The sequence below is a fragment of the Nansenia antarctica genome (genome assembly GCF_963989245.1).
Source record: "Nansenia antarctica genome assembly, chromosome: 1".
Lineage (NCBI taxonomy): Eukaryota > Metazoa > Chordata > Actinopteri > Argentiniformes > Microstomatidae > Nansenia > Nansenia antarctica.
Window position 1 is genome coordinate 44282344 of NC_137674.1, and position 23995 is coordinate 44306338.

The window sequence follows — 23995 nt, forward strand, 5'->3', positions numbered from 1 at the left end:
TAGTGTGGTGTGGTTCTAGTGTACTGTAGTGTGGTGTGGTTCTAGTTCTAGTGTACTGTAGTGTGGTGTGGTTCTAGTTCTAGTGTACTGTAGTGTGTAGGGTGTACCTGCGGTCCCAGGAGTTCATGCCCAGGTCGTTGAGCAGCAGCCTGCAGAAGTAGAAGGGGGCTTTGGGCTCCTGGTGTGTGGGCTCTCCCTGGCCGGCGGCCCTGACGCTCACGTCTCCGTTCAACCTCCTCACCTGCTCCTCCTCCTGCTGCGTCTGGCGGAGGATGGCCTCCACGATGGCCCCCTCCTGCTCCAGGTTCATCCCACAGGGAGAGGCCGCGGGCTGGGTGAGTCTCAGCTGGGGCTGGGGCAGGCACTCTGGGCTGCTGGAGCCGAGGTCCTCCAGGAGCCGGTCCAGAACATCCACCTCTTCCTCCTCCTCGCACCCCGACTGGGAGTCCCATCCTGGGGGGGAGAAGCACTCCGAGGCGCTCGGGGAGCGGGAGGTGGTGTGGGTCGGGTTGGGGGCGGGCCGGTCCTCCGTCGCGCACTGCGTGGAGGTGCCGTCGAGGCCCTCCTGAGTGCGGTAGAGGACGCCGCTGTCCCATGAGTACTTCCCGGAGATGTCTCGGACGATGACGCGCACCTGGGAGGAGGTGTGGGGGGGCTGGCCGGTGGCGGCGGGGGGCTCGGAGGGCACCTGGAGGTAGGACACCAGGGTACTGTCGTTGAAGACAAACAGCTGCAGGTTGGGGCTCTTGAACACCTCGGAGGAGAGCTCCGACGACTCCACAAAGGGGTTGTCGTGGTTCTCGCTGACCAGGCTGTGGAGGAGGGCGGGCCCGCCGCTGAGGGGATGGTGGCCCAGGTGGTTCACCAGGTGCGTCATGATCATCCGCGCCGTCAGAGGGATGAGCTCCATGTTCCGCCTCTTCTTCTCTGCAAAGGAGGGAGGTGGAGAGAAACCGTCACGGAAACCGTCTAAAGACCCTCTCGCGTTAAAAAACACGCCGCTCGGTCCGTCACCTCAGCTGGGGATCTTAGGCCTCAAACCTACTGTTTAGTCGGTTGTGGATGTAGGGCATCGGGTCGATCGGTTTAGCAGGCCATGCCCATTTGGACCCCCCTCCTGATGACTATAACCTGTAAGCGTTCTTATGAACACGGTGACCGAAGAGCGGGCGCTACGCTATGAGACATATCATGTCGTCAAGGTCTTTCGAGGATATCGACAGCGGCACATGCGGTCGTTGACAAACCCACCGCCGTAAACCCCCGACGGTCGTCTTTCATAAGCCCCCCCCTGTGTGATCCGTGTTTAGACATGTCCTCCCCCTTTCTCTCGCCTCCTCGCACAAAAGCCAGCAGCTTTCTTTTCTTTCATTCATTGATAATCACTAATAGGATTTTTTTCCTCTTTTTTTTTTCTCCCTCTCTCCATTTCTCACAATGGTTTCGCTCGCACACCTCTAAGTAGGTAGTAGCATCTAATTATCATCGACAACTTTAAAAAGGGCCATTGAGTCTGTTACAATGGAGGGCCAGAGGAGAGACCGAAAAAAAGAACCGCTAATGAGAAGCATTTTTTTTCTTCTTTTTTTACAGTGCCTGTGAATAGGGGTTCGCTACTTACCGAAGTGGATTTATGTAAATGCTCAGGTCTACTCCAAAGTGAAAAGCATGCCCGTGATGCTTTATTCCTTATTACAGGCAGGCGGGGGGGGGGGGATAAAAAACACACAAGATGACGCGTCTGGACACATTGTGACACTGCTATCAATACCATCATCCTCCATCAAAGTGCAGAGAAAGCTCTTTAGAAAGCAGAGCCGCCTGCATTAGAGACGCGGGGTTCTTTGATGGGGCTTAATCAATACGAGGCAGGGAAACGCAGCGCTGAGGCTCTTTGGTTGGTCTTTTGAAGCAGGGTTGTTGTTTCTACCCACAGACCTTTTTCTTTTTTGGTCGCCGTGAGCTGAAATGGAATGGATGGTTGGCCGTAGATATTCCCTGCCGAAGGCTAAAGTCACTCAGGAAACCTTGACATTGTGTCAATGGGTGGGTGTTCCTTTTTGGCCAGAAAGGACTGGCGGGAGCATAAGTAGAAGCTTGGCTTGTTGTTGCTAATACATTAGCTAGCTAATGGCAGCACAAGGTCGCTAATAAAAATCTTTTTTTCCCTCTTTTTTATATAGGTCTCCGTAATGGGTCCTTCTCTTTGGAGCTGAGCACTAATGCCTTTAAAAAAAACACACAAAAAAAAAACAGACATGCTATTCCGATGTTGGTTGGGTGCATTTAGAAAAATGTTAAATACTCGTTGACATTTCGTAGAGTACCTTCAAATGTGAAACTACCAAAAGGTTATATTTCCCTGAACCACTTTTCGGTGAAGGTGAGGAAGAGAGTAGCAGCGACCCAAAGAGATCTAAATGAAGAAGAGTGGGACGACCGGTCGTGTTAACCACTCATAGGCGTGCACACACACGCATGCTCGCTCGCGCGCACACACACACACACACACACACACACACACACACACACACACACACACACACACACACACACACACACACACACACACACTCCTTTATACATCAGCCTGGGCCAATCTTCCACACAGCAGGCATTAAACGGGTGGCTCCTCGCCTACCCACCCTGCCAATCCTGCATCGTGCTGTGAGCGCGGTCTCCTTACCCTCGGCCACGGTGAGCAGGTTGCCAAAGTCAGCGGGGGCGTGGGAGGGCGGGGGCTCAGAGCTCCGGACCTGGCCCAGCAGGAGGAACGGGTCGTAGTCGGTGGACAGGTCCGACAGGCTCAGGAGGTAGTGGCTCTGCTGGGTGTGCAGGTTGGACCCCGACACACAGCAGTGGAGCACCTGGAGGAAGAGGGGTGGGAGAGAGGACAGAGGTCACACACGCACACACACGCACACACACACACACACACACACACACCCACCCACCCAACACTGTGGATGACAGGGGTCACCACACATCCACTGTGGACGCCAGAGGACGCTCTTCAATAAATGACAATGTGATTGCTCTCGACTCTGCTACCTTTGTGACACCACCTCAAACAACAACACACACATTTGCTATGAGATGCTCTTCCCTTCTACCTGACTGAACTCTCTGACCCCGGTGCCATGAGGGGGGGAGCGGCTGACAACACTGAGCCCACGCTCACTGTAAACACAGCATGAGGACACACTCACACTCCGGTTCCGCTGTAGAACCATACAGACCCGTCTCCAAAGACGGTGGGGTAAACAACACAATGTAACAGTGATTAATTGAAGGCCCGGGCCTGGGATGAGCCTGGGATGAGCCGCCAACATACGGACTGGGACGATAACATGGTCTGTTTACCATCCTGAGCCAGCCGAGAGAGAGAGAGAGGGAGAGAGAGAGAGAGAGGGAGGGAGAGGGAGAAGGAGGAGGGAGGAGAGGGTCTTTATTGCTACTAATCCATTTCTCCTGTGATGTGCGAGTGTATCGATCTGCATAACAGATGGTGCCGCATCCGTTGGCAGCGCCAGATAAGGCGCGCTGGGGCAGTTGATTACAGCCATCGGACAGGTTGACTCTGTTTGATTTAATTAAGACTTTATCCCTCCGCTCAGCCACAAACATGCGCACGCAAACAAACACACACTTACAAACAGAGACACGGATGCGCGCGTGCACGCACGCACGGACACACACAAACACACGCACACACACACAGACACACACACACAAACACCTGTGTACTGTAAACAGACGACTACAGTAGGGTATCAGAGACCATAGCATAATGTATGCTCATTGGGAGTGGGGGGGACTTGGTTAAACCTATTGTGGAGGCTGGTCCATGTAAATGAACAGCTAATCCGATTCAACACACACACACACACACACACGCACACTTGGCTGAGGTTCAGAGAGACACAGAGAGTGAGAGAGAGAAGAGAGACACAGAGAGTGAGAGAGAGAAGATAGAGAGAGAGAGAGAGAGAGAAGAAACACAGAGCGTGAGAGAGAGAGACAGACGGACAGAGAAAGAGAGCGAGCGAGCGAGAGAGAGAGAGAAAGGGGCGCAGGTCCTGTCATGTGTAATAGTATTGTGTGGGGAAATGCAGACAGACAAACAGACAGACAGTATGTGGATTATCAGGCCTTCTCCAGTGGCTCTGGTCATGGGGGAGGATTAGTGTTGATGGTGAAAAGACCAGAACCAAACAGCTGCCACAGCCAAAGCCCCAGAGTGGCTCCTCTGTGGAAGGAGGGGGGGGGGGGTGCTTCTGCTTGCTTGACGACTAAGTGGCTGTACCCTCACATAGCAACAGTTCCAGGAAGGTAATACACACTTGAACAAACAGGGATAGATAGGCAGAGACGCGCACACGCATGCACATGAAAACACATAAGTAAAAAAACACACGCGCACACACACCCACCCACGGGGGGGGGGGGGGGGCACACTGAGGGAGGGAGAGGGAGAAAGAGAGAGAGAGAGAGAGAGAAAGAGAGAGGTGCAGCTGCTGAGGCAGACAGAGAGAGCAGATGGAGAACCTGAGAGGAGCTCCAGTGAACCAATAAAGTCCAGTGCAATCATGCCTTTTCCAACCAGCAGCCTCATGCTGTTAGTCACAAAATAGACACACACGCACACACACGCACACACACACACACACACAAGTTCAAATCCTGAGCAGAGATGCAAAAATGTGCCATCTTTATTCATGAGGGTATGAATGGGACCATGTTAATCTGCTCATTGAGGATCCGACAGGGACGAACATCTACATGTAAATAGTTTCAATGTACCGAGCGCAAAGAAGAGGCCAGATCAAGTATGGAAAAACTACAGAAATATCGAGGATTATTTGTCATTATTACAGACCCATGGGGTGCGCCTCTCTAGACAGAAACAAACAGACCATAAACAAGGCAAAAGAAGGATTTTTTTGGGGATATGAGAGACCAGGGAACAAATGTGTACATGTGCTTGTGATACTCTAGTACAGAGGATTTAATATGGGCTATTTACCCAGGACAAGGGCAGTCAAACACGTTATGTACACAGTTGAACAACCAATCACATTTTATCTCTTTCCTACATAGCAGCTGCAGCCCCTCTCATATTAAGACATATTCAATTCAAATCTCTAGACGGGGTTTAATAGCTGGGCTTATCAAGTGGACAAAGGCACATTTAAATAATTTGACAATTTCTTATCAGGGGTGACATCCTTGACAAAGGTCTCTGCCTCTGACCCCATCTGCCAATGAATAATACCTCATTCACTCGCCCTGACGCTCAGGCTCCTCCTCGCTCTTTCAACATCCAACGCATGGTTGGATTACAAAAACATGGAATTAAAAAATAACCTTGAAGAGGTTGTTTCAAATGAACACATTTTAGATGTTGATCAAAACAGGTGTTTCCATTTACATCATCTATACTGATGATTACTTCATGCTAATTCCTAGGCGGGATAGCCAACTGCGTTACACTGAACATGCTAAATAGGGTACATGACTGAGGCTATCATAGTGGAAGATGAGACAATGTGCTGTACTCTTATCAGCACTTGGGGGAGCAAATGCTTGTGTTTACCGGTGAATATTTGTGTGTTGAAATGTCCTGTCCACTTTTATAATCTATTTGCATACACTTCAAACCGACTGACATACATACATACATACATACATACATACATACATACATACATACATACATACATACATACATACATACATACCCCACCAAACACGGCACTATGAGTTTCTTCACGGTACCCAAACCAAAAACAGAAGTATTGTGTCGCTCAGTGATGGATAGAGCCATGTCATCATGGAAGGCTCAGAGGTTCAGAGGTTACTGAGGTAAAAAGCTCAGGTAAAGTTTAGCTTTAAACCAAAGATCTAATGTAACCGAACAGTACATAAGAATATGTGTATCTGAAGTGTGTGTAGATGTTTTTACCAATATATGACTCATCTTATATTATATATGTGACAGCAGCTGGTGAAAGCGGGAACAAGCCAGGAACCGACCAAAGTCTGAACATTTTGATTGGTTGCAGAGTTGTTTCCGCTTTCACCAGCTGCTGTTACATATTTCTTTTTTTTATATGATGTTATGCTGTTCTTGTAAGTGTTCAGTCCATAGCTAGATAGAGACATCCTCCTCCTGAGACACCTGCTTCCTCCCCTACTGTTTCTCCAGATGTCTACTACCCCCTTTTACTGTTTATCCAGTATCTACTATAAAAAAAAAAAATCTTCTTCTAGCATGATGACTGCCAATGGCTGCTGGCCTGAACTAGATTACCTTTCCTGCTACGACTGATGGATTGATGATTCACTTACTTAGTCAAATGTATTGATTGTAAGTTGCTTTGGAATAAGGCGTCTGCTAAATGCCAACAATGTAAATGTAAATGCTAGCTGTACTGTAATGTGTGCTCAGTTCTATGTGAACTCCCCAGGAGGAGTGTCAGGGGATCCTGACATCTACCCACCCTGTAGATGTAGTCCAGCAGGGGGGCCTTGTGGGAAGTGGGGTCCTCCAGCACGGGCATGGTGATGGGCTCCAGCAGCAGGCTCAGGGGGACGGCCATGCACCAGTCCAACAGGCACAGCAGCAGGGACACCATTAGCTGAGTCACACAAAGACCAGGACCGGAGAGAGGAGAGGCCTTTTCCATTAGCCCAGCACAATGAAACCCCTACTGTAGTAAGGCTAAGATAATCAATATCACAGTCAGGGATGAGATGAGGGAGAGGGAGGGGGGAGAGAGAGAGAGAAAGGGAGGGGGGGAGGAGGATGGGAACACACATCCAGTGCAAGATTCCTGAGCAAATGTACTACATACAGTAGATGGGGGAAAATATAAATAAAAAACTCAGGTCATTTTACACTCTTTCAATTCCCCTGTACCTTTTTGTCCGCCTCCACCGCCGAGTGCTCTGCGCTTGGCAACAGGAAGGCTATGGTGGCCACAAAGATCTGCACGGGAGGGGGGTGAGGGAGGGAGGGAGGGAGGGAGGAGAGAGAGAGAGAGTGAGAGAGAGAGAGAGAGAGAAAGAGAGAGAGAGCGAAAGAGAAGGAACGAGAGAGATAGAGAGAGACTTTGATGAGGCATTGTTATTCCTGGGTTGATAGTGAATAGTTTGTGTCATGATAGGGGGGGAGACTGCAGTTGAGAGGTGAGGAGTGTGAGGTAGGGAGATGACCGCCTTCCAAATCCACACGAGCACACTTCAAAGAATTAAGCCATGTACTGGCCTAGCGGTATTTAAGCGGTATGCTCGTGTGGACATTTGAACACTAAACGTCACCTACCTCGATGATCTTCTTTGGGAGAGACGACTCCAGTCTCTGGAGGTGTTCCCAGTGAGAGATGAGGAGCTGGAAGAGGTCGCAGGCTACCTGAGCCACTGCCTTATTCCCAAACTGGTAGGAGAGAGAGAGAGAGAGAGAGAGAGAGAGAGAGAGAGAGAGAGAGAGAGAGAGAGAGAGAGAGAGTTAGAGAGAGACGGGACAGAAGACAAGATGAGGGCTGAACACAAGCACTCGCACTCAGCATCAACCATGTCGAGAGGGATGTCTTGGTTCTGGCAACGTGTCGACATGAATGATGAGAGAGACTCATTCTTGTCAAAAGCCTCACTTCGTCATTAGGGAGGACTCATTGGCCGATTTGTGCTGTTGACAATATTCTCTCAAAAGGAGAATGTCTGTGATTTGGAACTAGAATACTAGGAATTACAATTTCCAATCTTTTTTTTGCATGCCCCCTCCCCAATGCCCCCTCCCACCAAACCCACCCCCGGGCCCGGCCGAGCCTGTGTGTCAAGTTCTGCAGGGGAGTGATTACTGCTCCATTAGGGGGGGGGTGGGGGGGGGTGGGGATTGCTCTAGCAGGAAGCTGGGAGATGAGGCTGCTTAAATTGGCCTGTATCCACTGAGAGTGAATGACCTGGAAATTACGCCATCGCCCCCTTTCTCCCCTGTAGCCTCAGCAACCAGCGCCTCTCTCTCTCTCTCTCTCTCTCTCTCTCCTCTCTCTCTCTCTCTCTCTCTCTCTCTCTCTCTCTCTCTCTCTCCTCTCTCTCTCTCTCTCTCTCTCTCTCTCCTCTCTTCTCTCTCTCTCTCTCTCTCTCTCTCTCCTCTCCTCTCTCTCTCTCTCTCTCATCTCTCTCTCTCCTCTCTCTCTCTCTCTCTCTCTCTCTCTCTCTCTCTCTCTCTCTCTCTCTCTCATCTCTCTCTCTCTCTCTCTCTCTCTCTCTCTCTCTCTTCTCTCTCTCTCTCTCTCTCCGACGACGACAGTGGGATGGGAGAGGCTCTTCCAAAAAGTCACACGACAAAGCACGTTCTCACACACATACACACACAATTGGTTTGTAGTCTTTTTTTTCTTTTTCTTTTTGACATAATCCACCATTTATTTCCTTGTACCCATGTAAAGCTATTATGTAAATAAGAATACTTATGTGTAGAAGGCTTTTCATTTCCAGGCAGAAATGTCACAGCTGTAGTCTTCAAAGATAAGTATAAAATGTGTCTGGAAAAGTTAGTGATGAAGGCAGTGTTTCCTCCAGGAATTGTTACAATGGTGGCGGGTAGCGTTGACCGCGCGCGCGCAGCGTGCACGCGCATGAAACGCGCACGCGCGCTCAAAACAACGACGTAATTTCAGCCAAAACTCGAGGATGGCCCAAAAAAATAAAATGTTTTCCCGTACTCCCGTGTGTCTCTTATTGTCTGTGTCTGCATGTTTTTCCAGCATGTAATTCCGTTGTCAATAAAAAATTCGTCTCCCCTTCTTTTCATTATCATTATGGAGGCTTTATGGTTGTTGTAACTATTATGGGAAGCGGTTGACACAGTAGCCGCTTTTCGTGTACGCTGCAGTGGATCCCTTCACAACGCAGAAGAAAGAGGAGAGAGAAAACATTGTCAATGTGCAGGGAAGAATCATGTATCAGCAGGGTTCAACAGTAACGCTTGCCTGGGGCAAGTAAAAAAATTCGCCGGGTTTGTTTGCGCGAGCCCGAAGACGCTGCTGGATCCTGGATCTGTTTACCTGTGTGCAGGAAGAAAAACAGACGGAGCAGGCGCCAGACCAGACTAGATGATTGTGGAGTGAAGAGATTATTAAAGCGTACGCGATGCGACGGGTGATCGACAAGCACGTACACTTTCATAATATCTTCACTCCACGATCATCTAGTCTGGTCTGGCGCCTGCTCCGTGTTCTTCCTGCACACCGATGCACAGATCCAGGATCCAGCACCGTCGTCGCGCATATTGTAACATTTGAAGTAGTTTGTAGACTACACGCAGCCTAGATGTATTCGACCAATCACAAAACAGTTTTGCAAGCGCGTCGCTTCGCGCTTGTGGGTGTGTCTAGCGATGTGAAGGTCTGAAAAGCGGCCAATTTTTTTTTTTTTTTTTTTTTTTGAGAAATCTGAATGGTGGCGGAGGAAATTCCATCGTGGCGGTCCGCCACGATGAAATGCATGTAGAGGAAACACTGGAAGGCAAGAAAAGCTGGTAGAACACAGGAAGACAAGAGCAGGGTAGCAACAAGGAATAAAAAAACAACCACACACACACACACACACACACACACACACAGCTCTGTTGTGGTCATCACTATCCTCTTGCAATAGGACCAGCTGGATGGCAAAAACAGTGCCAGTAGTACCTCAAACGTAATTGGAATAAAAAAAAATAACTTGACCATGGCAAAACAGTTGGGAAAAAAAGTTTGGAGTGAGGAAAAGAAGGCTTCAATTCTGCATTTACTGGCAGAGGGTGAGCGTCACGCTGCTTCCATCTATTACATGTCAAAGATGGTGGTTCATAAGAACAAGGTCAAGCAGCAGGACAACAAAGCTACAGACCGACAGAGGGCGAACACAACTCTCCACTGACTGGGATGACCACCAACTCATTCCAAAGTCACTCACAACCGTAGGTTGACATCAAGTGACCTACAAAAAGAATGGCAAACGGCAGCTGGGGTGAAGTGCTGGGCTGAAGTCGTGCAAAGCTAGAAAAAAGCCCTTCATCAATGAGAAGCAAAGAAGCTGTATTTCATTTCAGCTTTGCACAACACCTGGTAGTCTAGTCTAATGGTTAGACGGAGACCTGGAGAGGCCTACAAGCAACAGTGTCTCACACCCACTGTGAAATTTGGTGGAGGATCGGTAATAATCTGGGGGTGCTTCAGCAAGGAATCGGGCAGATTCACAAGGAATCGGGCATGAATCAGGCCACGTGAATCCAGGTTGTCCTGGAAGACAAATTGCTTCCTCCTGCTCTGATAATGTTCCCCAACTCTGAGGATTGGTTTTTCCAGCAGGACAATGCTCCATACCACACAGCTAGATCAATCAAGGTGTGGATGGAGGACCACCAGATCAAGACCCTGTCATGCCATTCTCCAGACCTGAACCCAATTGAAAACCTCTGGAATGTGATCAAGAAGAAGACATCCGGATGGTCACAAGCCATCAAACAAAGCCGAGTTGTTTGATTTATTTATTTTTTTGCCAGGAGTGGCATAAAGTCACCCAACAGCAATGTGAAAGAGAGCATGTCAAGACGCATGAAATCTATGATTGAGAATCAGGGTTATTCTACCAAATGAATGAATGAATGAATGGACTTTATTGTCATTGCTACAGTACAGGTACCAAACAACGAAATTTAGGAGGGGTGGCTCCCCTGGTGTTAGGAAAGGAAAAAAAAAAAAAAACTTTTAGAAAAATACAAAAATCACAAGAAGGTAAGGAGCTGGTTTACATAAATAAAGGCTATGTACACAATCCACTGTACTATACTGCACAGATAGTCAACTAGGGTTGTCATATTGCACAATAGTATTTTTTCACGTTATTTAAAGTGTCGCAGTTTGCAGGCTTGAAATGTACATGTTTGTGCCTCAGCACTACACCTGATTTTTTCAGTCCAGCAGCTGCCATACAATCCGTCCAGACTGTCCAGGGCCCAGAACTTAGGTCTTTGCTGTGTTCAGGGCCTGGACGGCCCTGTGGTAGAAGCAGTTCTTCAGTCTGTTTGTCTTAGCGGCCAGGGTCCTGAACCTCCTTTTCGAGGGCAGCCTGGTAAAGTGTACGTGCCCAGGGTGGGTCGGGTCCCTGGAGATCTTTGAGGCCTTCCTGAGACAGCGTGTGTTGTACAGCTCTTCCAGAGAGGGGAGGGGGGCGCCGGTGATCTTCTGTGCTGTTCTCACTACTCTCTGTAGCGCATTTCTCTCCGCTGTTGTGCAGCTGGAGAACCAGTTGCAGATGCCGTGGGTGAGGATGCTCTCCACTGCGCCGCGGTAGAAGGCCACCAGTATCTCCTGCTTGTTGTGTTCCTTCCTGAGGCATCTCAGGGTGTATAGCCGCTGTTGTGCCCTCTTGATGGTGCCTTTTGTGTTGTCCTTCCAGGTCAGGTCATCCCACATGTGATGTCCCAGGAATCGGAGGGTTGAGACTCTCTCCACGCTCTCTCCGTCGATGAGCAGGGGCTGGATCTCGGACTTTTTCCTCCTGAAGTCTACGATGAATTCCTGGGTCTTTGACTTGTTCAGCAGCAGGTTGTTAACCTTGCACAGCTTGCTCAGTTGCTCTACCTCATCCCTGTACGCAATATCGATTTCTGAACTCTTCCTAAGTTAAAACATTAGTATTGTGTTGTTTAAAAATTAATATGAACTTATTTTCATTGCATTATTCGAGGTCTGAAAACACAGCATCTTTTTTGTTATTTTGACCAGTTGTAATTTTCTGTTATTTTGACCAGTTGTAATTTTCTGCAAATAAATGCCGCTAAAGAGTTTCAGAATAAAAGTCCGAAAAAAATGTTTCAGAATAAAAGTCTGGAAAAAAACGTTTCAGAATAAAAGTCTGAAAAACAAAAGTTTCAGAATAAAAGTCCCCCAAAAAACGTTTCAGAATAAAAGTCCCCCAAAAAAGTTTCAGAATAAAAGTCAGAAAAATAAAAGTTTCAGAATAGCATGCTGAATAATTTTTTGTTGGGATTTGGGAGAAATGTCAGTAGTTTGTAGAATAAAACTAAAATGTTAATTTTACTCAAACACAAACCTATAAATAGTAAAACTAGAGAAACTGATCATTTTGCAGTGGTCTTTTAATTATTTTCAGAGCTGTATATGCCATTTAGCCGGAGCTTTTATCCAAAGTGGCTTACATTGCAGTGAGTGCATACTTTTTGCAGTATATATGGACCCAGTGGGAATCAAACCCCAACCTAAGCATTGTTTGTAACCACACACACACACACACACACACACACACACACACACACACACACACACACACCTTTAGTGTTACACCCAGCACGTTGATGGCATCCTTGACCTGGTAGTGGATATTCTTCTGCATGAGCTCCTCACACACCCACAGGCCCAGACTACACACAGCTACACACCTACAGCACAAGAGAGGAGACCACAGGACCAATGCATAATCACACACAGGCAGGAGTGAGGGGGACCATTCTAAACAAGGATGTTCAACAGTGATTGATTTTTATTGGGTAGGAAAACACAGTTGAATTGGTTTCTGATGCTACTCCCTCAACAAAACGTATCCAAACTGCCCACGTCTTAACGATGACCCCCCCTGGCCTCCATGTTCATGTCTTGAACATCCTACTCAGACCCTCCCTACCTGGCTCCTTCACACATTTCATTCCTCGCCGTCTTCAGCAGGATGTTGACCAGATAGTCCTGAAGGGAGAGATGGCATCATCAGGTTCTATTTCCATTGCGCTGTGCACAACATCCAAACATTCATTCCAACCCCACCACCCACACCCCAAAAAAACAACGACAAAAAACGTTCTGAAGTAGTGACATTTCTAATTCTTTGTACTGTATTAAGTAAAAAGTAAGTGGCCTTGAGAACCGATGGTTCTCTCGAGCCTAATGGCCCTTAGGGGGCAGGGGTCTATCTCCTGACGCTGGTATGTCGCAGGGTCTTACCCCCAATCCAACCCTTAATGCTGAGTGCCAAGCAAGGAGGAATCGGGTACACATTTTTATAGTCTTTGGTATGACCCGGCCGGGGATCAAACTCACAACCTCCCAATCTCAGGGCGGACACTCTAACCGCAAGGCCACTGAGCTGGTACTGTATTAATTGCCCAATTATTATTTGTTGGCATAGATCCGTATTGAAAAAATATAATTGTAGTTCTATTTCGATAGCATAGTTTCTAGTCCTTTCTTTCCCTACCGGCCTCAACCCTCCCCTAACAAAGCATCATACCTTGATGTCCTCGTTTCCCACCACAATGCCGTCTGTGCCGGAGACGGTCTGGAGGAGAGGGATCTGCAGGTAGAGGTTGGGGAAACACACCAGGGACCCCAGGACCGTCTGGGCCTCTACCCTCGGAGCCTGGCAGAGGAACAACCGGGTTACATTTCAAAATGGATTCAAAGGACCTGTTGTAGGACGCTCTCTGGAACTCAGATTGACTATGCTACGCTATACTGAAAGATGTATCTACATCAGCTGTGTTTGTGTAGTAAAGTGGCTCATGTCTGGGAACTAGTGTTGTTCCGATACCCTTTTTTGATCCCAATACCGATACCGATACCTGACCGTGCAGTACTTGCCGATACCGAGTACCGATCCGATACCACGGCGTTTGAAAAAACAAAACCAAAAAACATGTTTTTTGGGCCGCATACTCACCTCGATGTAAAATTATTGCTAACACTTAGTCTGGCACTGCTCAAAACCTTTGTAAAACTCGTAAAGTTTTTGTAAAACTTAAGTAAAAAAAAATAATAAAAAAAATAAATAAAAAAAACTTACGTTTTTGTTAAGTACTCGCCGATACCGATACCAGCATTTTTGTGCGTATCGGTGGCCATGCCGATACTAGTATCGGTATCGGAACAACACTACTGGGAACATGTATCCAGTCCAGCGTGTGTGTGTGTGTGTGTGTGTGCTGCTCCCTCTCTAGGCCCTCCTCTCACCTCGGAGGTGTCGGAGCTGAGGATGCGTGCGGCAGCGGTGATGAAGTCTCCAACCAGCATGGTGAAGCCCGGCAGGCCCAGGAAGAAGAAGCGTGGGGAGCAGGAGCGGATCACTGTGTTCAGAACGTCCTGGAGGAGAGGACACACACACACACACACACACACACACACACACACACACACACACACAAACACACACACCAGGGGTTCAGGACATGGCAATGGAGCTTCTATTGTCCAACAACACATTTGTAGTGCGGAAATAATCTGAGTGGAAGTGGAAGTCAGAGTGGTTTTGATTAAGGACTGAAATATGAAAAGCGTATTGAAGCCACGCTGTAACAGAACCACCAGAGAGAGATCTCAGATGGCTGGAACATATCCTAATAGGAACAACTGCGGCTGCCTGACCATTAAGAATGCTTGGTATTTACATTGAGCGTGTCTCAGCGGAGAGCTGTTATTGTGTCCAAAGCGAGGGAGAAAGAGAGAGAGAGGTTTTGGAGGAATGGACCAACAGAACAATGTGATGGGTTCAAGGGAGCCCTTTCCAGAGTACAGTGCATATTTTTGACAGTGCACTCAGGGGAGAGAGGCAGGCACTCCACTGCCCATCTCCCTCTGAGACCAGGGAAAGGAAGAGCGAGAGAGAGAGAGAGAGAAAGAGAGGCAGCAGATGGGTTGTTCACAGCATAAGGGTGGAACAAAAGAGCTCAACTTTCCTCAGTAACACACACACGCACGCGCAGGCACAGACACACACAAAAACAATTTAAACATTTTAAAAATTCTTCCTTCTTCTAGCGTTATGACTGTGCAGAGATTACTTTTCTTACTATGACTGATGGACACGCACACACACACACACACACACACACACACACACACACACACACACACACACACTCGTAATTAAAGCCAGGGCTCAGGTACACCCTGTGCTCAGTGACAGATGGGTGTTCTTTCCCCAAACGGTTCATGGTCACGTCGAGCCATCTCCTTGTTAACAGAAGTAGAGACTATTGAATAGCATGTGTGGGTTTGTTGAGGTGTTCATGGGTCCCTGCATCCTCTTCACAATAGCCTCAATGTCAACGGAGCGATCGAAAATTCTTCATGAGATAAGAATGTCACATATAAGAGGGAGTTGAACTGGTCTGCCCTTATCTTTTCCCAGTGTGTGTGTGTGTCTTTGTGTCTGCTTGTGTTTGTATATGTATGTGTGTGTATGTATGTGTGTGTGTGTGTGTGTGTGTGTGTGTGTGTGTGTGTGTGTACACACACACAGACATGGTCCGAGCCCAGAACACCTGCCTTCTCAGAGGCAGTAAAACGCACGTCAATCAGGCCGTTCAAACACTGGCCCCGTGTCGCCCTAAGCCCTGAGCAGAGTGCACCTCGGTAAACACCCGACCACACACACTCCATCACCAGCCCCCCCCCCCCCCCATCCCCCTCACCCCTCACCCCCCGCCCCCCCAACCCCTACCTGCAACATTAATCACCTCAAATGGAGCTTTTGTAAACACAGAGCGGAGGGGAACAAAAGAGAAGTAGAAATACATGCAGAGCAATAACGAAGAAGTCAGAACACATGATGGCAGAGGAGGAAAATTGGTTTGGAGCATTAGGCTCGCAGGCCCGTTCTACCCTCGTCTCAGCAGTAATTGACCTCTGAGGCGTAATGTGCACAACAGTCGGAGGTAATTAACTGCCAACAAATTGTTGCTTGATTGCCTGAAATGAGCATTTTAGAGGAAGCAACAAACCTACAAAGTGTTTCTATTGTGCTTGTAAGTAGAGGGAACGGGATTTGAGGTGTGTGTGTGTGTGTGTGTGTACAGTATGTGTGTGTGTGTACTTATGTGTGTGTGTGTATGTACGTGTCTGTACATAATGTATGTGTGTGTGTGTGTGTGTGTGTGCGTGCCTGTGTGTGTGTGTGTGTGTGTGTGTGTGTGTATTTGAGAGAGTGTTGGCAGAGAATAGGGAACAGGGCCTGGTCAACAATAGATGCATTTCCACAGGCCCTGAAAAGGAGGTTTCTTAACCCTTTTCATCTGGCCATGTCTGAACCCTGTCAACACACAGGGAATGGACTTTAGTCTCCATTAGTCCTCCTACCAAACTACTCTACTCAACAGGCTGCATGTGACCATTAGTCCTCCATACTGCAGCTACCATCCTGGCCATATAACCAGCACTTATCAGAGTGGAAAGATGGGGGGTTTCCCTGAGTACAGGGCAGGCAAGACATGCTGATAGTCAGTGTCCACCTGTATGGCTATGTGGAAAGACATTTAATCATCAACTACAACAAGTATCTGGGGGGGGGGGGGGGGGGGGCTTTGAGCTACGGGACGCCGACAATCAACTGTCAACATCTCCCCACTCTCTAGGGGAATCAGTTGAGCGATCGGTTGTCTTATCAGTGAAACGGCCCCTTTCTTCTCCCTGATAGGTGGAGGTAAAGGAAGCCGCCGGTCTGGGGAGGCGAGAGCAGGTGTGAGAGGACGGAGAGGTTTATGGTCCTCTCTTGGCTCACAGTCAGAGAAGAGATGCAAAAGCCAAAAATGATAAAGTAAGCCAATGTTGTGATGAGATGTTTTAGCCCAAACACTGCATGCAATACAGTTTTAAGTCTTGACAAATTGCCTAAACGGATATGTTATTTTTAAACAATTGTTAGTGTCAGTTGTGTTTGTGTGTGCGTATGATTTCTTTGATGCTGATTTTTAGCCAACTGATAACTTCTCCTAGCTACGGACTGTACAAGGTGTTTGAAGCACATGGACACACGTGTACCTGCACGAGCGTGTGCGTACACACACACACACACACACACACACACACACACAGAAACTATAAACTACATTTCATCCTCTGTGTGTATATGGCCCATTTTTTTATGGCAAGCTGTGGCCCACTGATGGCTGATGTGCGACAACAGCGGCGCTGTTATTAGATAGATTACTGCCATTGTCCCGTTGGCCATGCCAGCGCAGCCCCTGACTGAGAGACACAGTCTGGACAATACCAGTGACCTTGGTAGGGGAGAGAGGAGAGGAGAGGAGCGGAGAATCCCACCACGGCTCTTATCTCCCTCCCTGGGCTTCCTCTCACAGCAGAGAATGGGATCCAGGCCGGGAAGAAAACCTTTCTTTTCTAACCCTAAATACAGGTCATTTACAGTTTACAGACACGTGGCCGGGGTAGGGTACCCAACAGGCCTGTGGGAGAATACGTTTGGAAAAAGAAGAGTAGAGACATACTACTACGTCCTTCAACATCATGATGTGGTGAGGATGGAACTGTAGGGTCAGAGAGACAGAGAGACAGAGGGAGAGAGACAGAGAGAGGAGAGAGGGAGTGAGACAGAGGGAGAGAGAGGAGAGAGAGGAGAGAGACAGAGAGAAGAGAGACAGATGGAGGAGAGATGGGGAGATACAGAGGGAGGGAGAGAGACAGAGTGAGGAGAGAGACAGAGGGAGGAGAGACAGAGAGAAGAGAGACAGAGAGACAGATGGAGGAGAGATGGGGAGATACAGAGGGAGGGAGAGAGACAGAGTGAGGAGAGAGACAGAGGGAGGAGAGACAGAGGGAGAGACGGAGAGAGGAAGAGAGACAGAGGGAGGCAGAGAGACAGAGGGAGAAAGACAGAGAGAGGAGAGAGGGAGAGAGAGGAAAGAGACAGAGGGAGAAGAGAGACAGAGAGAGGAGAGAGACAGAGACACAGGAAGAGAGATAGAGAGAGGAGAGAGACAGAGGGAGAAGAGACAGAGAGAGGAGACAGAGACACAGGAAGAGAGACAGAGAGAGGAGAGAGACAGAGAGAGGAGAGAGACAGAGGGAGGAGAGAGACAGAGGGAGGAGAGAGTGGATGGATGCATGTAGATGGATTGGAGGGAACATGAGCGGTGATGGAGTAGAGGGAAAGCGCTATATAAATACTAGTGTTGTTCCGATACCGATACTAGTATCGGCATGGCCACCGATACGCACAAAAATGCTGGTATCGGTATCGGCGAGTACTAACAAAAAAAAAATCCGATTTTTTTTTTTTTTTTTTAAGTACTAAAGTTATTTTGTTTGTAAATGTTCACTTGCTGTTGCACTACTACTACGACTGTTTTATATCTTAAATGGATATTGCACTGATTGGCATCTGTGAGAGCCACATTTCAGGTTTTATAAGGGGTTGATTTTCTTGTCACCATACCAGGTAGACAATAAAAAAAAGTTCTATAGTATTCACTCTCTGTTGGTATTTTTTCCTGTTTTACAAAGGTTTTGAGCAGTGCCAGACTAAGTGTTAGCAATAATTTTACATCGAGGTGAGTATGCGGCTCAAAAAATTTTTTTTTTTTTTTTTTTTTTTTTTTCCTTTTCAAAAACCGGTATCGGATCGGTACTCGGTATCGGCAAGTACTGCACGGTCAGGTATCGGTATCGGTATCGGGATCAAAAAATGGTATCGGAACAACACTAATAAATACAATGAATTATTATTATTATTATTATTATTATAAGAAAGAGAGATTTGGGAGGTTGGGATACTACGGGAGGAGTGGGGGGAGCGAGAGGGAAATGAGGGAGGAAAAAAAGAAGAAGGGGGTATAGAGAAAAGGGGGGGTGGGGGTGGCGGAGTAAGAGGTACTTTCTCATGTAAAACAGGCGTGTGGCTGTCATCCATTGTGTGGCGTGAGGACTCTTTCTGCGGCCAATTTGAGCACGCTCCAGCGCCCCCCCCCGTCCCCCCCGTCTTATATTTAGGCACAACAAAAGCTGGAGAATGCCACGCTGTCCCTCTGTCCCCCCTCCTAGCCCCCTCATTTCTCCACAGCGCGTTCCCTGAGACACCCCATCTCCCCATCTCCCCCCCCCCCCCCCCAACCCCCTCTGAGCCTCAGCCAGCGTGTCACTCTAACGGAGCGCGACAGACGTCAATCCTTAATTAATCACGTCTTGGCGGTGGGGAGCTCAAACATTATTTAACGACACGGAACACATTCTAATAAGCTTTGTCAAGCTGCCAAGAGGAGCCGGGCGGGGACACGCTTTCACGTCCAAAACAAAGGGATTTAATCACAGTTTTACCCCCCCCCCCCACCTCTCCCTCTCTCCCCCGTCTTTGTTTTTAGGGGGGCTCTCACACCCTCACCCCCCCCGCATCTCTACCACCCCCTCCACTCAAGTTGGAGCGCAGGGCGCGGGAGTCCAAACAGGAGCGGGAGCCAAGGTGTGTCTTGTGAAAGATGCTGCTGGAGTGAAGGGGGGGGGGGGGGGGGGGGCGGTACATGCCAAGACAGCGTGCAATGATGCCATGCCCACTGGTTGGCACGGCCAGGAGGGAGAGTAGAGAGAGGCCCTAGGAACCTCAGCTGTCAGCTGAGCAGAGGGCTGGAGAACAGCGACACTCTGAACCCAGAAGACTCACTAGAACCACACCCACACAAGACTGGACCACTGACACCCACTCTCCTTACATGTAAGTCTAATACATTTGCAGAGATGAGAGTACTGCTACGAGTGATGAGTCATCAGTAAGGAAGTAGGTTACTTACCACATCACAAGACATGACAACCGTGACAATACCAGAGCGCCACATTCAAGCGACAGAGGATCATCATAAACCGACTCCGGCCCAATCCACATTTGTCATTTTGACCCCTACCCCGCTTGTTATGGTGAGCCACTGGCTTTTATAATGACATGTGTGGAGGCCTCTTCTTGCTTATTCCTGTTTTCGCTATCGTGACAATGATTCGCAAGGCATTCTGGGATTTCATAAGATGGAGTGTTGTGGCTCTCTTCGGAGTCTGGTCCTTCGAAATCTCCTTTTGGAGGGCTATGTAGCCCTACCACTTGGCCCAACCCCTACATGAAAACAAGAATTTTGGGACAACCCTACCCTGCACGTGAACGTGCAAAACAGAGGGGTAGGGCTGAAATGGAGGGCCAAGGGGTGAAATGGGATTGGGCCTCTGGAGGGCGGCTACGCGTCAAAACTCGGATGTCTTTGATTGTGGCGCCATCCAGTGGCGACTAGCGGAACGACGGCCACAGCAGCCACCAGGTACGATCAGGATCGGAAAACACTATTCATTAGTGTGTGCGAGAGTGTGGTGCCCCCTGCTGGCCATACCTGGTCCTCGCTGGTGAAGCCCTTGTGCATGACGTGGTAGAGGTGGACCAGGAAGTCGCTGTTGGGGAGCACGTCCTGGTGTTTGGTCATCATCTCACAGATGAGCTTGTAGGCCTGCAGCTTCCCCGCCTTGAACTCTGCCGGGAGCATGGTGGCGGGGGACAGGGTCACACTGGGGGTCAACACCATACATTTATATATACATATATATCAGATATATTTCAATATCAGATGTTGTTTACTAAAAGAGGGCTATTTTTTAATAAACTCTAAGGATGTGTTTGCGCTGACCAACCCACAACCCAAACCAATGATGGACCAAACAATACAGTACAGTTAACTATAATATAGGGCTAACAGTGTACTTCAACTCTTATTGATGGTAATACTTCACACTTGTTGTCAGGGCCTTACGGGAGCAGGTTTCAGGTGATGGTCAGGTGTGTGTGTGTGTGTGTGTTTACACTGTACAGTATTGTCCGTCTAAAGATTTCACTCACCCTGAAGAGCCAGGAGGCCAGCATGCGGAGGGGGGGGATGAAGACGGGCCGGGGAGGAGAGGACTGGTTATCCACGCTGATCCCCAGGTTGTCCCGGATCTACGGTCACACACACACGCACACGCACACACACACACACACACACACACACACACACACACACACACACACACACACAGACACACAGACACACAGACACACAGACACACAGACACAGACACAGACACAGACACACAGACACAGACACACAGACACAGACACACACACACACACACACACTTCTAATCAGGTTATGAACCAAGGCATGCTATCATGCATACACTTCTGTCTGAATATCACTCTGCATCACTCCAAAACGATCAAAAAACAACTTTGACTCCTATACTAGACTCCAAAACTACACCCACTGAGGACTTTATTAAGAAAACCTGTACACCTTCTCACTCATTCAGGTGGTGTAATGGTTATGGGGAATGTTTTCTTGGCATACTTTGGGCCTGTTAACACCAATAAATCATCACTTGAATGCCACAGCCTATTTGAGTATTGTTGCTGACTATGTGCAATCCTTCATGGCCACAATGTACCCATCTTCAAATGGCTACTTGCAGCATGATAATGCACCATGTCACAAAGCAAAAGTCGTCTCGAACTGGTTTCATGAACATGATAATGAGTTCAGAGTTCTTCAGCGACCTTCCCAGTCACCGGATCTGAATCCAATAGAACACCTTTGGGATGTGGTAGAACGGGAGATTCATAGCGTGAAACTGCACCCGAAAAATCTGGAATTGCGTGATGCAATCATGTCATCATGGACCAGAATCTCAAAAGGAATATTTCCACCATCTTGGGCAATCAACGCCACGAAGTATTGAGGCTGTTTTAAGAGAGCAAAGGGAGGCCCTAAATGAGGGGAGGCCCAGTATGAGTATAGTGTTCCTAATAAAGTGCCAGGTGAGTGTATAACATGACAAATTCAACTCCTATATGAAAATGAAAAGAACGCATTAGACTCCAAAACTATAAAATAACAATGTCGACTCAATCATTTGTCCGAGAGCAGAGGCGGTAGGTGAGAGAGTCAGGGGCGTGGGGGAGGGGGGGGGGCTGGCAGGGCAGGTAGGTGAGAGAGTCAGGGGCGTGGGGGGGGGGGCTGCCAGGGCAGGTAGGTGAGAGAGTCAGGGGCGTGGGGGGGGGGGGGCTAACAGGGCAGGTAGGTGAGAGAGTCAGGGACGTGGGGGGGGCTAACAGGGCAGGTAGGTGAGAGAGTCAGGGGCGTGGGGGGGGGCTGCCAGGGCAGGTAGGTGAGAGAGTCAGGGACGTGGGGGGGGGGCTAACAGGGCAGGTAGGTGAGAGAGTCAGGGGCGTGGGGGGGGCTAACAGGGCAGGTAGGTGAGAGAGTCAGGGAAGTGGGGGGGGGCTAACAGGGCAGGTAGGTGAGAGAGTCAGGGGCGTGGGGGGGGGGCTAACAGGGCAGGTAGGTGAGAGAGTCAGGGACGTGGGGGGGGCTGGCAGGGCAGGTAGGTGAGAGAGTCAGGGACGTGGGGGGGGGCTAACAGGGCAGGTAGGTGAGAGAGTCAGGGGCGTGGGGGGGGGCTGCCAGGGCAGGTAGGTGAGAGAGTCAGGGACGTGGGGGGGGGGCTAACAGGGCAGGTAGGTGAGAGAGTCAGGGACGTGGGGGGGGGCTGGCAGGGCAGGTAGGTGAGAGAGTCAGGGGCGTGGGGGGGGGCTGGCAGGGCAGGTAGGTGAGAGAGTCAGGGGCGTGGGGGGGGGCTGCCAGGGCAGGTAGGTGAGAGAGTCAGGGGCGTGGGGGGGGGCTGCCAGGGCAGGTAGGTGAGAGAGTCAGGGGCGTGGGGGGGGGCTGGCAGGGCAGGTAGGTGAGAGAGTCAGGGGCGTGGGGGGGGGGCTGGCAGGGCAGGTAGGTGAGAGAGTCAGGGGCGTGGGGGGGGGCTGCCAGGGCAGGTAGGTGAGAGAGTCAGGGGCGTGGGGGGGGGCTGGCAGGGCAGGTAGGTGAGAGTCAGGGACGTGGGGGGGGGGGGGGGGGGCGTACCTTGGCCAGCTTGTGCCAGAGCTCGTACAGGTGTCTGAACACCTTGGCGTGGATCCTGGGGCAGCGGATGCTGTTGACATCGCCCAGGATACCCAGAATCCTCCTCCACAGCACGAAGGCAGAGTCGGCGTGCCAACCAGTGAGGCTGCCCCCGGCGATGATGCTGATGTCGTCCGCCAGACACTCGCTGCTGTCTACGGGGGGATGGGGGGGTGGAGAGGCGGAGAGAGAGAGAGAGAGAGAGAGAGAGAGAGAGGGGGGAGAAAAATGACTCTGATTCATGACTGTATACCACTCGGTCTGACACATGTTTCCATCAATGCAGATCAAAAAAAAATCTCATAATAATACGGTAATTTAGATCTATTTACATTCTGGTCTATCTCCACTCCAAAGACACAGCAAACACACCCAGGTCACACACACATGAACAGCACAGTAATGGTGGGTGGGGTGCCGTGGGTGAAGCATAACTACAGTACAACACAGAGGGAGGGTGGGGGGGGGGGGGGGGGGGGGTCTGACAGGGTGTGTGAAGGAGAGAGAGGGAGGGCAGAGTTCGGGAAAGTTGACCACAGAGTAGCAGGGTCTGGGTGTGTGTGTGTGTGCATGTGAGAGTGAGTATGTGTGTCTGTGTGCGTGTGTGTGAGAGAGAGAGAGAGAGAGAGAGAGAGAGAGAGAGAGAGAGAGAGTGTGTGTGTGTGTGTGTGTGTGTGTGTGTGTGTGTGTGTGTGTGTGTGTGTGTGTGTAGGACAGGAGAGTAAAGGACAGGAGCAGTACCCATGTCCTCAGGCATGTGCAACACAGACTGCATGTTGTCCTCCAGGAGCTGGGGGCAGTCCTGGCACTCTGGGTGTACCAGCAGGGCTGGCGAGGCGGGGGGGTGCTGGGGGTAGTGGTGGTGGTGGTGGTGGTGGTGGTGGTGGGACAGGGGGGCGGAGGAGTGGGGAGGGAGGGCACACTCGGGACCTAGAACAGGGGGGAGAGGGAGAAGACAGCGGAGCTTGAGGGAACACAAGGACACAATGAGGACGGTGGTTGGGAATTCACAACCAATGAACCGATGGGAGAGTACAGACAGGGTGGAGGTGACGGGTGTGTGGGTGGAGGTGTGGTGGGCGTGTGGGTGGAGGTGTGGCGGCCCAAGCATAAACCCTTCTTCGACCAACCACTCAGCCAACCTCCCTCCATATCCATGAGACATTGACCCGGGCCTAATCCATCTGAATACCCAGAGGAGCTTTAACCAGGTGAGCCGACACCCCGGGAGCAGGTGGCGGCAGC

General features: G+C 49.6%; 1 protein-coding gene across 1 annotated transcript in view; it reads right to left on the reverse strand.

Annotated features, from left to right (window-relative positions):
* Positions 1-23995, reverse strand: part of ralgapa2 (Ral GTPase activating protein catalytic subunit alpha 2) — a gene marked incomplete at its 5' end in the record, with an annotated part of 124811 nt that overhangs the window by 51864 nt on the left and 48952 nt on the right. Inside the window, 13 exons of the mRNA XM_080539909.1 lie at positions 108-927; positions 2687-2867; positions 6504-6641; positions 6923-6991; positions 7328-7438; positions 12343-12451; positions 12694-12752; positions 13294-13422; positions 14013-14141; positions 20159-20314; positions 20659-20757; positions 22712-22905; positions 23492-23680. Coding sequence (XP_080396035.1) covers positions 108-927; positions 2687-2867; positions 6504-6641; positions 6923-6991; positions 7328-7438; positions 12343-12451; positions 12694-12752; positions 13294-13422; positions 14013-14141; positions 20159-20314; positions 20659-20757; positions 22712-22905; positions 23492-23680 — 2383 coding nt within the window. The remainder of the gene's footprint in view (positions 1-107; positions 928-2686; positions 2868-6503; positions 6642-6922; positions 6992-7327; positions 7439-12342; positions 12452-12693; positions 12753-13293; positions 13423-14012; positions 14142-20158; positions 20315-20658; positions 20758-22711; positions 22906-23491; positions 23681-23995) is intronic.